Source organism: Oncorhynchus masou, chromosome 5 (genome assembly GCF_036934945.1).
Source record: "Oncorhynchus masou masou isolate Uvic2021 chromosome 5, UVic_Omas_1.1, whole genome shotgun sequence".
NCBI lineage: Eukaryota > Metazoa > Chordata > Actinopteri > Salmoniformes > Salmonidae > Oncorhynchus > Oncorhynchus masou.
This window is the reverse complement of record NC_088216.1, coordinates 32,105,447-32,119,568: the sequence shown is the minus strand read 5'-3', so window position 1 is coordinate 32,119,568 and position 14,122 is coordinate 32,105,447. Positions and strand designations below refer to the sequence as shown.

The following is a 14,122-nucleotide window of genomic DNA, read 5'->3' as shown; positions in this document are numbered from 1 at the left end:
ACAAAGCCCTGACCTCAATCCCATAGATAACTTGTGGGCAGAACTGAAAAAGTGTGTGCGAGCAAGCAGGCCTACAAACCTGACTCAGTTACACCAGCTCTGTCAGGCAGAATGTGCCAAAATACACCGAACGTATTGTGGGAAGCTTGTGGAAGGCTACCTGAAACATTTGACCCAAGTTAAACAATTTAAAGGCAATGCTGCCAAATACTAATTGAGTGTATGTAAACTTCTGACACACTGGGAATGTGATGAAATAAATAAAAGCTTAAATAAATAATTCTCTACTATTATTCTGACATTTCACATTCTTAAAATAAAGTGGTGATACTAACTGACCTAAGACAGAGCATTTATACTAAGATGAAATGTCAGGAATTGTGAAAAACTGAGTTTAAATGTATTTGGCTAAGGTGTATGTAAACTTCAGACTTCAACTGTAGGTACAAAGATTTATAGCATAAATATTGCATACAAAAGTTAAATACTTTTCAAAAGTTCATGCTTATGTGCTGTATATAAAAACTATTTTACTTAAGAAAATATTTTTGCATAATTTCAACTGTGTTTGCTTTCAGTATGAAGTTTGGCACGGCCATACACATTAGGATAACCCACCATCTACAGAGCAATACATGTTTCTATACAAATTACAAAGCTCTTTCCATGATGTATCATTCCTCCATGTTACTCAAAGTTTATGCTAAACTGATTGGCTGTGAAGCCATGGTTTCTCAGACAAAATTAAATAGTACATACTGGTAAAAAAAAAAGAACAAATGACACCAAACATTTGCTTGAGACTCCTTTCAAGTAAGCTTTAATATTGTGCACGAGACTGAATCTGGATGACTCAAGCTTTCCTCGCATGTATGTTGTGGTAGGAGGGGTTTATGTGGGGGGAGGGGTTAATGGAGATGAAAGGGGCGAGGCATAATCGTTTATATTTCTTTAACACTTGCTGCGTCTCCTCTACACTTGATCTGCTAAGGCAACACAGACATCCTCTCTGGAAGTTGTACCGTTAACAATTAGGAATATGCATTTTTCTTCCATGTGCACTATAAGTCAACGTGCGGTAGCCCCCTCCAACCCTCTCTGCTCCCATAATGCCACAGAAAGTCAGCGGTGGAGATGTCTCGCTCAGCTTCCAGAAGGGCTCACAGCTTAACCTTATTTTCATTGATTTCTTTTTGTTGAACACTCGCCTTCGCTTTTTTCCTTCTATTGTGCCTTTTGAAATGAGGAAATAAAATGTCCGGATTCTGTTTCCACTCTCTTTGTTGTGTTAAAGGGTGCGGTCTAGGCTCATCTCTCATCTTTACAGTAATACAACATGGAATACCATTGCACAGTTGACCCTCATTACTTTTCATACAAAATAACGAGTAGAAACGTACCAGCACTAGTGGTTATTGTACATACTCATCGCAATCACTAATTACAAAGGGGAAAAACCTAAAATAAAAACATATACTATTTTTCTTCTCGTACAGGTGAATGCCTCAGAAATACCAAGCAGCACATTAAAAAGGCATAATGTGGTGGAATAAATACAATATATTTTGCAAGAAAATAAAATTGAGCACAAAACAAGTCAGACAGGTGTCGCACAGTAACTATCAATTAACTGCAGTTTAGAAGGGAGTAAGAGAGATATAGTCACTAGTGAGGTCAAACTGCTTGGGCATCACTTTTGGTGAACCTTTCAACCTTTGGGCAGTTTCAAGCGGAACATGTCACTACCTGACCTAGAATGGTGCCGGTGCATTTATGCTACTAAAAGTCCATGAATAGTGTTTTGAATGAGTAGCTTTGTCCCAATATTTGTTAGAAGAGCATTTGATTATTAATCGAGTGCAATGCCAGCGACATTTGCGATACCGTGTTCAAGACGGCATAAAGCGGACTTTATGAGAGCGGGCTTAAATTTAGTGCAACTGAAAAATGTGTGGTCCTGTCAGTCTACGCTGTATATTTGGGTTCTCAAAGGTAATAAAAGGACACAACATAAGATCCCTTATGTAAATTCTATGCAATAAACAGAACATTTTAAACTGCAGTGCTAACGTCATCATTCAGCTACGCTACTTGAAGGAGGATTGTGAGAATGGCCAAAATAGTGCATTATAGGAGGAATGATTTGATTAGGGCTTTGGGATGTGTAGAGTTTTGCTTTTCAACACAGATCACGTCATTTGATCTCTCCTGTATTGGGAAAGGAACCTATTGTCTGTGAAAAGTAAAAAATAAGCTTGTTTTTTCTTTTCCTTGTGAGAATAAAAAATGTTTTTTTTTTTTTTCCCCTAAACATTAAACTTCAGTGGAGGCAAACAATCTACAAATGTCAACAATAGAAGGAAAGAGAACTCCAAATGAAAAAAAACAAAAAAACAACACAGTATGACACATTTAAACACACTTTCTGTACAGAAACTCAAGACTATACAATACCTGCAGACATTATGCTGAAGAGTCCTGTTTTATACAACTCTATGAACAATACAACTCAAAACATTCTCTATTTTATTTTATACTGTACATGTGGAAAAAGTAGCTTTGCAGTCTGTTCTTCCAACCCCCTTTAATGGTAGTTTAGCAATGGAATTGAAATTTTGCAGCCCATTGATACAAATGTTGTCATATTATTGCAATGGTCAGTTCTCACCTCTCGTTATTAACAACAATTTTGGAATACAGGAGTTTGCCTTGGGGAGGGAAAATGGAAGTATATTCTCTCTATGTGTCGTTTCAACCAAGCAATACGGCAGTAGCCTCGAATAGCAGTAAACTCTCTTGGGCCGACACTTGGGGCGCCCGCAAACTCAAGGAACACCAGGATTATGTCCTCTACCCCCTCCATTTACAATGTCATATGTTAATTCTCTTTAGTTTGTTTAGTCTTCCCAAAAGTCACTTTTCACAGCTTGAGCTCGTTAGCCACTTTGGACGCGATATTCTTGAAGGCGATGGACGTGCCTGAGATCCGCTTGAAGCGCACACCGTTGAGTGAGAGGCGTGGCAGCTTGCACACCTCCATCTCCCATTGGACCAGGCTGTCCTGGCGGGCGTCGCCGTGCACGCAGAAGAGCATGAAGCGCTCGCGCTGCTCGTAGTCGCAGTTGTTTGCGTCCAGGACCTTCCGGATCTCGCGCATCATGTCGCCGGGCTCCATGGACGAGGTGGTCTTCATGCTCCAGGTGAAGCGCAGTGAACGGGGTTTGGAGTCCCGGGAACCGTCCTCCTTGGGTTCCCCTGATGCGCTCCTGGAGAGGAACAGAACACGGACAATAGTGTTAATTGAAGATAAGTAGGTAGACGCAAAAGCAAAAATGTTGGTGAGGTGCTGACCCAATTATTATTATTTTTTTGACATTTCGATTTTAAAGAGTCATGTGACTCGGAGTATATAGAGTGTGCGTCAAAGGGCAACACAGAACTTGTACAACTCGTGTTCGAGACCCCATTGTAAAACGGACAACTGAATGACAGTCAAATATATATTATTCAAAAGATTGCGCGCCGTGTAACACACACTCAGAACAGACACTTCTAGACAGCTTCAACACACAAAATGGCCCACCAAGGTCTAGCAAGAGCATGGTATTCAGGGTCACGCCACTTAGGCACAAACACCACCACTGTGTGACTGAGGGCATGGGGACAAAGTACACACATAACACAACAACAAAGAACAGCACAACAAGTACCGGCACGATAACAACAATGAACTAGTAATTTAAGACGGGAGACGTATAGCCACACCTAGAATTAGTCCACCTTCCGCCATCACAGTGCTAACTATACTCCACAACATGGAACAAGAATGAACCGGTGACATTGGCTTTCGATCCTGGGACTAGTAGTGACCCTCATTGACATGCCATGCTTTTATTTCGAGGTTGTTGTTACTTTTTCTGCGGGCGGCCGTGCCGATGCCTCACCTTGGGGGGTCTGTACTGCCACTGGCCTCTCCTTCAACCGTGGCCCTTTGGGAAGCAATCAGAATTCAGAGTTCAACAGAGCAGTAGAAGGGGGTTGTCAGTGTACACACAGACGATGGGCAGGTGAAAAGGAAGAGGGCGGGATGGGGTCAAACCTACAAACATACACGGTTGCGCGGCTCAACTCGTTCTGGGGAGGCACCTGGTGACACTGCCAAAAAGGCCAACATGACGTATATCGGCAAGCTAGCTAAAACGGAGGATGATACAACGTGGAAATCATGTGAATGGAGAGCGAGATGGATGACAGAAGACATCTACAGAACACTCAACACACTCAAAACCAAAGAACGAAACAAGAAGTCGGAAAGTGAGTGCAGGTGTCTGCAAACTCCAAGGCATGACAGGCAAGGCCTCTCGGGGGTCTCAATCTCAGTCTGTTAGTGGTGCAGGGTCAGATAGCGGGGTGGATAATGCGGGGGGGGGTTTTAGGGGGAGGAGTTAAGGAAGGGGGGGCTGGCACCAGGGCGTGAATGGTTGCATGTCATTGAAGAGGGCTTGGATTGCGAGGAAGAGAGGGTGTGGCGGGTGTAGACATGGTAACCATTCTGTGCGCTCCTACCTCCGGCCAGCCCTGAAAGACATAGTTCTAAAAAACAAAAACAATGAAAGAAGCAATTTAAAAAGAAATTGGTTATTTTCTTTGAGTGTAGCTATGGATGGAAATAGGGAGACATAAAAGGACGTTGTGGGAAATGTTGTTCAATGACTTTCTCGTAATGTGGCAGAAATGTACAAATCTAATGGTGATGGATCCACTATGTCAGCAAAGTCGATCCCAATTTTGCATTAAGAAATGATGCGCTTAAATACACATAGTGCTACATATGCTTACAGCAAGACCCCTAAATTCACTATGGGCTGATTGAAGGCACTAATAACCAACCAGTTCATACTGGTTGGTTCATACCTACTACACATGGAAAGTCTGATTGACAATAAACTATAAGAACAAAAACAAAACATTTAATCTAAAAAAATGTCTTCATAAAAAAAATACACATGCATTGATTGCTACAGCAACATATGATGAGTGTATAGAACCATTCAGTGACAGGTTAGTTTGTCATGCCCTAAGGGTGGAGCCCCTAGCTGGTGATAAAAACAGGCTCGTTTTACCCAGTGCCCTTGACTGACTGCAGCACGGTCACAGATACTGCAGACGCCGCACTCTGTGTGTGTGTGTGTGTGTGTGTGTGTGCATAAGAAAGAGAGACTGCATGCATTTCTATATGCGTGTCTATGCCTTTGCGTGTGGTCCTGCAAGTGTATCTGTAGGCAGCCCACGTCTCTCTCAGAGCAGATCCTGGTCACCGCAGGCTCACCTAGGGGAATAGGGACTGGCGCTCCGGGGTGAAGTTTACCCTAGGTACAGATCTATGATCAGCTTTCTCTTCCTCAATCCTTACCTTAACCATTAGTGGGGAAAATGCTAAACTGACCCAAGATCAGTGTCTAAGGTCAACTACACCCTTCGCAGTGGTGTCCCCTGCTAATGCAGGATTGAGAGAGAAAGAGGAACCCAATCACACTTTCTCTATTATCTCTCTCCACACTCACTCAAAGCAGCCTTGTACCTTACACGGTACCCTACTAAATAACTAGATATACTGGCTAGTACAAAATGTGCAGCTGTTACTTTCAATATCAGATGCAAAGGCTGGGTAAATATGGCCCTAAGGAAGGGAAACATGATACATGATGTGTAGCAAGGTTGGGGTCAATTCCATTTCAATAATGTCAATTCAGGAACTAAATTGTAATTGCCGTTTACTTGCTGAATTGAAATGGAATTGACACTAGTCCCTGCAGTGTAATATTGTAAATATCAGACCTGGTTCAAATACATTGTCAGATACTTTTAAATAATGGAGATCCGCCCGGTACAATAGAACCTATAGAATAAAGGATAAATCAAGCGCACCTAAAATACTTGAAGGTAGGCTGTCTATTTATCCCAGGTCTGGTAAAAACACATCGGTTTGGTGCATTTCCGTCCATTTCCACTGACCTGCGGACAAACTTGGAGGTGATCTTGCTGATGATGCCCGTGGAGGTGCCCCTGCGCGCCTGGGACAGAGCCCCCGTGTCATGGGAGAGCGTGGGAGAGGCGGGTGGACCGTTGTAGGTGGCCGAGCGGCGGTCACGAAGTTGGGCACCGTGGAAGGTGGAGCGGCTGGAGGAGCCGCGGGGGAAGCGCGTGCGGTCGGGCGGCGTGGCGGCCGTGCTGCTGCTGATGCTGTGCGCCGACGGCGAGGCCGTGGGGGGGCTACGAAGGTAGAGGAAGTAGAAAGAAGATTAGTGAGAGGCAAGAAATACCGATAAGAAATATAACCTAACATAAATACATTGGTAGTAATAGAACAGTATACAAATAAAGTTCACATCTCTCACTTTTAGGAAATACACTGCTCAAAAAAATAAAGGGAACACTAAAATAACACATCCTAGATCTGAATGAATGAAATATTCTTATTAAATACTTTTGTCTTTACATAGTTGAATGTGCTGACAACAAAATCACACAAAAATGATCAATGGAAATCAAATTTATCAACCCATGGACATCTGGATTTGGAGTCACACTCAAAATTAAAGTGGAAAACCACACTACAGGCTGATCCAACTTTGATGTAATGTCCTTAAAACAAGTCAAAATGAGGCTCAGTAGGTGTGGCCTCTACGTGCCTGTATGACTTCCCTACAACGCCTGGGCATGCTCCTGATGAGGTGGCAGATGGTCTCCTGAGGGATCTCCTCCCAGACCTGGACTAAAGCATCCGCCAACTCCTGGACAGTCTGTGGTGCAACGTGGCGTTGGTGGATGGAGTGAGACATGTCTCAGATGTGCTCAATTGGATTCAGGTCTGGGGAACAGGTGGGCCAGTCCATAGCATCAATGCCTTCCTCTTGCAGGAACTGCTGACACACTCCAGCCACATGAGGTCTAGCATTGTCTTGCATTGGGAGGAACCCAGGGCCAACCACACCAGCATATGGTCTCACAAGGGGTCTGAGGATCTCATCTCGGTACCAAATGGCAGTCAGGCTACCTCTGGCGTGACTGACCCACCGCCAAACCGGTCATGCTGGAGGATGTTGCAGGCAGCAGAACGTTCTCCACGGCGTCTCCAGACTGTCACGTCTGTCACATGTGCTCAGTGTGAACCTGCTTTCATCTGTGAAGAGCACAGGGTGCCAGTGGCGAATTTGCCAATCTTGGTTCTCTGGCAAATGAAAAACGTCCTGCACGGTGTTGGGCTGTAAGCACAACCCCCACCTGTGGACGTCGGGCCCTCATACCACCCTCATGGAGTCTGTTTCTGACCGTTTGAGCAGACACATGCACATTTGTGGCCTGCTGGAGGTCATTTTGCAGGGCTCTGGCAGTGCTGCTCCTCCTTGCACAAAGGCGGAGGTAGCGGTCCTGCTGCTGGGTTGTTGCCCTCCTACGGCCTCCTCCACGTCTCCTGATGTACTGGCCTGTCTCCTGGTAGCGCCTCCATGCTCTGGACACTACACTGACAGACACAGCAAACCTTCTTGCCACAGCTTGCATTGATGTCCCATCCTGGATGAGCTGCACTACCTGAGCCACTTGTGTGGGTTGTAGACTCCGTCTCATGCTACCACTAGAGTGAAAGCACCGCCAGCATTCAAAAGTGACCAAAACATCAGCCAGGAAGCATAGGAACTGAGAAGTGGTCTGTGGTCCCCACCTGCAGAACCACTCCTTTATTGGGGGTGTCTTGCTAATTGCCTATAATTTCCACCTGTTGTCTATTCCATTTGCACAACTGCATGTGAAATGTATTGTCAATCAGTGTTGCTTCCTAAGTGGACAGTTTGATTTCACAGAAGTGTGATTGACTTGGAGTTACATTGTGTTGTTTAAGTGTTCCCTTTATTTTTTTGAGCAGTATAGTATCATAGGGCAATTTTAACAAGTCATTTCTCCCAGATCCTCAACCCTCCATTGTCGGATACCCTCGCTCAACTCCTACCCGTAGGTACTTCATTTAGATCGGGGGGAGGGGGGGGGGGGTATATGCTAGTGTTTAGCAATTTATATAACTTGGGGCCCTTCCTACTTGGGACTTCAGCCCGCTCTTGCTCTCTCTAGCCTCCTAGCTCACCCCTTGTACTCCGCGTTGTCGTCTATGGGAGGCAGTGGGGATTTGATAGGGTGGCCCGATGCCGACATGGACTTGACGTGACGCGGACGAGTGGAAGGGACAGCTGAGGTTGCCCCTGGCGATGGTGAGGAGCCACTGGCCGAGCCTGACATCTCAGTCAGACTGAGAGACAGAGAGAGACAGAAAGCGAGAGTGTGAAAAGGATGGTGAGAGATCGAGAAGGGAAGATCGAGTGAACAGGGAGGGTGGGGGAAGAGAAATAAGGTGAAAGATAAAGGGGTAGAGAGAGGACAAGAGAAGGGTCACAGGAGGAAGAATACAAGGAAATGAAAGCGGGATAGAGGGGTAGAGAGGGGAAAAGATCAGGGAGAGAGTCAGTTCTAGTCACACTCCAAGGCCTATGTATTTACTTTGTAATTCAATAGGCAGGTAAACATTATCAGAAGCAATTAAATGATCAACAGCAAACAAAGTTGCCGTGGCAGCAGCAATGGATACCCATCGCCCTCCTCACCTGCTGTCCTTGCCATTGGGAATCGCCGTGTAGTGATCTGTGCTCGACCGCTCACACACATACGTGTTCCTCCTGGTCATAGCGTTACTGTTCTGTGGTTCACACACACACACACACACACACACACACACACACACACACACACACACACACACACACACACACACACACACACACACACACACCCTTCAATAACTTATTTCACAATACAAACTATTTCTGTTCTGACAGTCCCACAAAATAAAAACCATAATAGAAGCGAAGCGTCTTGTGACTGGTTACGACAGTTTAGTCTGATGGGTTCTAAGGGGTGGTCTATTGGGGAATGACCAACTTTGCAGTACATTTTGGGATAGAAAACCACTTTCTGTGCCCATCATCCCCTGCTTACTTGGAGGAAGAAACTGCTGAAACTTTAGCCCCCTGAATATTATAAAACTTATCCTGTATAACACTTTGACCCCTCACCCCTGAGGCGGTGGATGACTTCTTCCTCTCCTGTGCCACCAGCGGCGAGGTGGGTACGTCGGCCTTGGAACCGGCCGTGCCAAGCTTGTGGGCGGCATCGCCCTTGTCGCTCTCCACGCTGTTGGCCTGCGCCCGCTTGGTGTAGGACATAGACGGGGGGATAGAGGGCGCCACTGAGAAGCCACAGAGCAATGACATGATTAGTACGGACTTTATTATTCTTTATTTAACATGGGAGTCCCATTGTGGATTCCGCAGAGTTAGGACAAATACCATTTAACTTCAGTCAATAAAGAACATTTATATAATAATGATAGTTGAACAGTTGAAACTACATTTTGTATTTTTTATTGACTGGCTTGAATGGTATTCACCTAAAATTTCTACTGGACTTCATTAATTAAACATTTCCATTGGATGTACTAGAGTAGGCAACATGCAAAGAAAGCTCTGCTTGCACACAGTTCAAATGTAAAGGGAACTTCCTTAGGCTAATCAGTTCAACTTAAAGGGATATTTCAGAATTTTGGTAATGAAGTACTCTCTACTTCCCCAGAGTCCGTTGAACTCGTTCAGTTTGAAGGAAGTTGCCAACTACCATCAGCGCAATTGTTAACTAGCGTTAGCAAAATGACTGGAAGTCTTCAGAGCCCCACTGTGGAGGTGTTATAATACCCATAAAACCTAGCGGTCAAACTGGGAAAGGGTTCCAATCGTTTTTCCACCATTCATTTTTTACCATAGGGAATTTTAGAAACACATACAATAAGGGCTGTTTCGTGTAGGCTTACCCTGGCGTGACGTTTTGATAACTATGTAAATCACTCTCGTACAAGGTGACTTGTCAATATATTCTATTTACTCTCAGATTCAAAAATACTACAAATTCCTGCATGTCATCTCTAGCTGACACCTTTGCTAACAGGTCATGACAATTTCAACTTGCACAAGACATTTCACAGAATTGCACATTTAAAGAAACATGGCAAATGTATTCATCACAAAATTGAGCTAACAGTTAGTTAAATCCATAGAATCTTACCTTTGCCTCGATTTGGTAGTCTCGTTCAGATCGTCATGGCATTTGTAGTTCTTTATGATAACCACATTAGCAGCTAATTAGAATTATATGTTTTTTTTTTTTTTTTTTTGGGGGGGGGGGGTATATATTGATAAATGCCACCTTGTCCTAGAGAGAGTTACACTGTTATCAAAACATTACGCCAACACGAAAACACAGCCCTCATTTTAAGTGTTCCTAAAATACTCCATGGGAAAAAGAGAATGGAACCATTTCCTTGTTTGACCTCTAGGTTTTATGGTTATTATGACTTATACTGTGGTACTTATACTATAGACAAGGGCTTTGCAACCCTGTTCCTGGAGAGCTACCCTCCTGTAGGTTTTTAATCCAATCCCAGTTGTAACTAACCTGATTTCAGCTTATCAACCAGCCAATTACAGTGCCTTCAGAAAGTTTTCGTACCCTTGACCTATTCCACATCTTGTGTTACAGCCAACATTTTTAATGGATTAAATTGATTCCCCCCTCGCCCATCTATACGCAATACCCCATAATGACAAAGTGAACACATGTTTTTAGAAATGTTTGCAAATATATTAAAAATGAAATACAGTAATATCTGATTTACATAAGTATTCACACATCTTAGTCAATACATCTTAGAATAACCTTTAGCAGTGATTACAGCTGTGAGTCTTTCTGGGTAAGTTTCTAATAGCTTTGAACACCTGGATTGTACAATATTTGCCCATTATTCTTTTAACATCCTTCTAGCTCTGTCAAGTTGGTTGTTGATCATTGCTAGACAGCCATTTTCAAGTCTTGCCATAGATCTTCAAGCGGATTTAAGTCAAAACTGTAACTTGGCCACTCAGGAACGTTCAATGTCAGTCTTGAGCAACTCCTGTGTATATCTATCCTTGTGTTTAAGGTTATTGTCCTGCTGAAAGGTGAATTTGTCTCCCAGTATCTGTTGGAAAGCAGACAAGAAGGTTTTCCTCTTGGACTTTGCCGGTGCTTAGCTCCATTCCATTTCTATTCTGCTTCTTTTTATCCTAAAAAACTCCCTAGTTCTTGCAGATGACAAGCATACCCATAACATGATGCAGCCACCACCATGCTTGAAAATATGAAGAAGGGTACCCATTGATGCGTTTGCCCCAAACATAACACTTTGCATTCAGGACATAAAGTTCATTTCTTTGCCACATTTCTTGCAGTTTTATTTTAGTGCCTTACTGAAAACAGGATGCATGATTTGTAATATTTTTATTCTGTTGAGGCTTCCTTCTTTTCACTCTAATTTAGGCTAGTATTGTGGAGTAACTACAATGTTGTTGATCCATCCTCAGTTTTCACCAATCATAACCATTAAGCTTTGTAACCGTTTAAAAAAGTTACCATTGGCCTCATGGTGAAATCCCTGAGCGGCTTCCTTCCTCCCCGGCAACAGAGTTAGGAAGGACGCCTGTATGTTTGTAGTGACTGGGTGTATTGATACGCCATCCAAAGTGTAATTAATAACTTCAATGCTAGTGACACACAATTTCAACTTAACACATTTTAAATTCAGGCTGTAACAACAAAATATGTAAAAAGTCCAGGGGTGTGAATACTTTCTGAAGGCACTGTAAGGTGCGCTACATTAGAGTTGGAGTGAAAACCTACAGTACGGTAGTGCTCCAGGAACATGGTTGGACAGAGCCCTGCTGTAGACTTCCATTCATTGCGCTTATGCTAGTTAGCATTGGCTCGCAAAACTACCTCCAACTTCCTTTATACTGGACACAGAGACATAAAAATGCCAAAATCCAGAACTCTTTAAGCTATGATTTTCCAATATATAATAATAATATTTTCTGTAATAATGGTGATAAAACTAAAATCTTGTTTGAGATTCAAGATGGTCAACAATGTTGTCCTTACCATGGTCACTGAAGCGCCGCTGCTTCTGGTTGGCCGATATGCTGCGTGTGACCTTGGAGTGGGCTGGCGATTGGCTGGAACTGTTGTTGGCCTCGCTGCTGGGCCGTGACCTTTGACACAGGTTGCTATTGGACAGCGACTCGCTCCCCTCAAACTGGGAAGAGAGTCATTGCACACATTATAACGTGGTGGTCATGTAGACTTGAAGGTAGACTGCAATATGACAGCCGTGTGGCGAATTCCTGCTTATAGAAATCAACAAGAAAATTCAAACCTACCAAGATCGCCACAATTGGCTCTTCCCATGCTTCAAGGGAGGGTGTAAATTGGGAAGAGGAAATGATGGCAGTCTTGGCAGATCAGAATTTTGTTGATGTCTGTAAGCAGGAAGTTTCTAAAGTATAGTCATTTTGACCTCAGACTGTCAGTCCTTAATCCAGAAATCCCAATAAGAATTTTAAAGTGGATACCCCTTATCTCATCTTCATAGCAAACCAAGTTGGGGCTGCCGTTTTGTGGTTTTCGAATAAAGGAATAAGTCTTTAATGTGTGTATCTATAGGATACATATTGTTTGTGAAGTCTGTCATTAGTATGGCTATAGCGCATGTCTCACCTCGGCTGGTTTCCTGCCCAAAAGGAGGTAAGTGGCCATGGTCTCGTCGTACTTCTGTCCCGTTAACGCATCTGTGATGTCCTCTTTGGGGAAGCCCATGGTTATCATCAGTTCTGTAGGGAGAGGAGGGAACATAACACACTATGAATGACTTAATGACATGAAAAGGGTACTAACATAATTTGTCGTCTAATTCGAATGTCACACCTGAAGTTCCCTTTAGAATAATAAAGTTATTATATTTTGTACATTTTGTGGCATGGAAGTGATCTTTTTAACAAAATACAGCTTGTTACAAAACAGCCCATAAGTGAGGAAGGGAGAGTGTCCAATCAGACAATTACAACATTGGGCGTATGTGACTGACCTATCCGTTTGGTGTCGTTCCAGTCGGGTTCCGGTTCCTGATGGGGCTTCAGCTCCTCCTCCTCATGGCCCACGTTCATCCAGCGGTCTCTCATGATTTGCTGAGGGGGAGACAGACGGTTAGATGGCCCAATGGACAAACAGAGACAGAAAGATAGACAGAGAGGACAAAACAGATTCAGCAGTGAAAATCATGAGACTTCGTACATCTATACGCTGAAGTTGAATTTAGTAAGATGAAGAAAAAGAAAAAAAATCTCTGAAAAACACAGTGTTTCAGCCACTAGAAGCCATTGGTTTAACGTGTCTTCTTTAGTTTCATCAAGGCAAGCTGTAGACGCGAACAAGAGATTTCTTTCTCTACATGTCTGTATGAGCACGCACATGTGGTATGTGTTTGAGTCTATAAGTGTTTTTCCATGTGTGTGTGACCGTACATTTATGCATGTGTCAGTGTGTGTGTGAGAGTCCCTCGCTTTCTCGCTTACCTCCAGACTGCTCCGTTTGCCAGGGTTGAGCACCAACAGTTTCTTCAGCAGGTTTTCACAGTCTGTAGACATGTAGAAAGGAATACGATACTTCCCTCTCAGCACGCGTTCTCTCAGCTCCTATGGAGGGAGATAGAGAGTAGAGGTTTGGGGTTAGGGGTCAATCTCTAGACATGTACGAAGGAGTACGATACCTCCCTCTTAGCATTCTCTCTCAGCTCCTACACAGAACAATTAACAACAATAACAGGGGATGAGACTTTTTGGCCAAAGGAAGAGACTTTACCCCTCAACACTATTTGTCAGGAAAATGTCAAATATGTAATTGGAGCATGTCAAATAGGTGTTACCAAAAACAGTGTTTTGTTTTGCAGTACTGTACAAGGCCGATGTAACTTCAAGTGTAACCAAAACCTATTTAGCATTGAGAACTGTGGAACAACTGACACCGCAGAATTCAACAATGGAAGCAACTGAAGGAGACTGATGTGTCCCACATTGGAAATAAGTGGCTCCACACACGTGCACACGCCTCCCCTTGGGAGAATCAAAGGGCAGGGATCTGCTGATCAGCATAAAGC

General features: G+C 43.6%; 1 protein-coding gene across 2 annotated transcripts in view; it reads right to left on the bottom strand.

The window, feature by feature from the left end:
• Window positions 1–438: 438 nt before the first annotated feature.
• Window positions 439–14,122, bottom strand: part of LOC135539429 (serine/threonine-protein kinase MARK1-like) — an 81,970-nt gene continuing 68,286 nt past the window's right edge. Inside the window, exons 9-18 of one of the 2 annotated variants that reach the window (XM_064965311.1) lie at window positions 13,542–13,661; window positions 13,055–13,154; window positions 12,688–12,800; window positions 12,073–12,226; window positions 9,123–9,295; window positions 8,655–8,746; window positions 8,141–8,302; window positions 6,016–6,273; window positions 3,945–3,989; window positions 439–3,266 (exon numbers count right to left, since the gene is read on the bottom strand). In XM_064965311.1, the coding sequence (XP_064821383.1) occupies window positions 2,921–3,266; window positions 3,945–3,989; window positions 6,016–6,273; window positions 8,141–8,302; window positions 8,655–8,746; window positions 9,123–9,295; window positions 12,073–12,226; window positions 12,688–12,800; window positions 13,055–13,154; window positions 13,542–13,661 (1,563 nt within the window). In that variant the 3' untranslated portion in view covers window positions 439–2,920. The remainder of the gene's footprint in view (window positions 3,267–3,944; window positions 3,990–6,015; window positions 6,274–8,140; window positions 8,303–8,654; window positions 8,747–9,122; window positions 9,296–12,072; window positions 12,227–12,687; window positions 12,801–13,054; window positions 13,155–13,541; window positions 13,662–14,122) is intronic. The other variant, XM_064965312.1, reaches the window with a different exon arrangement.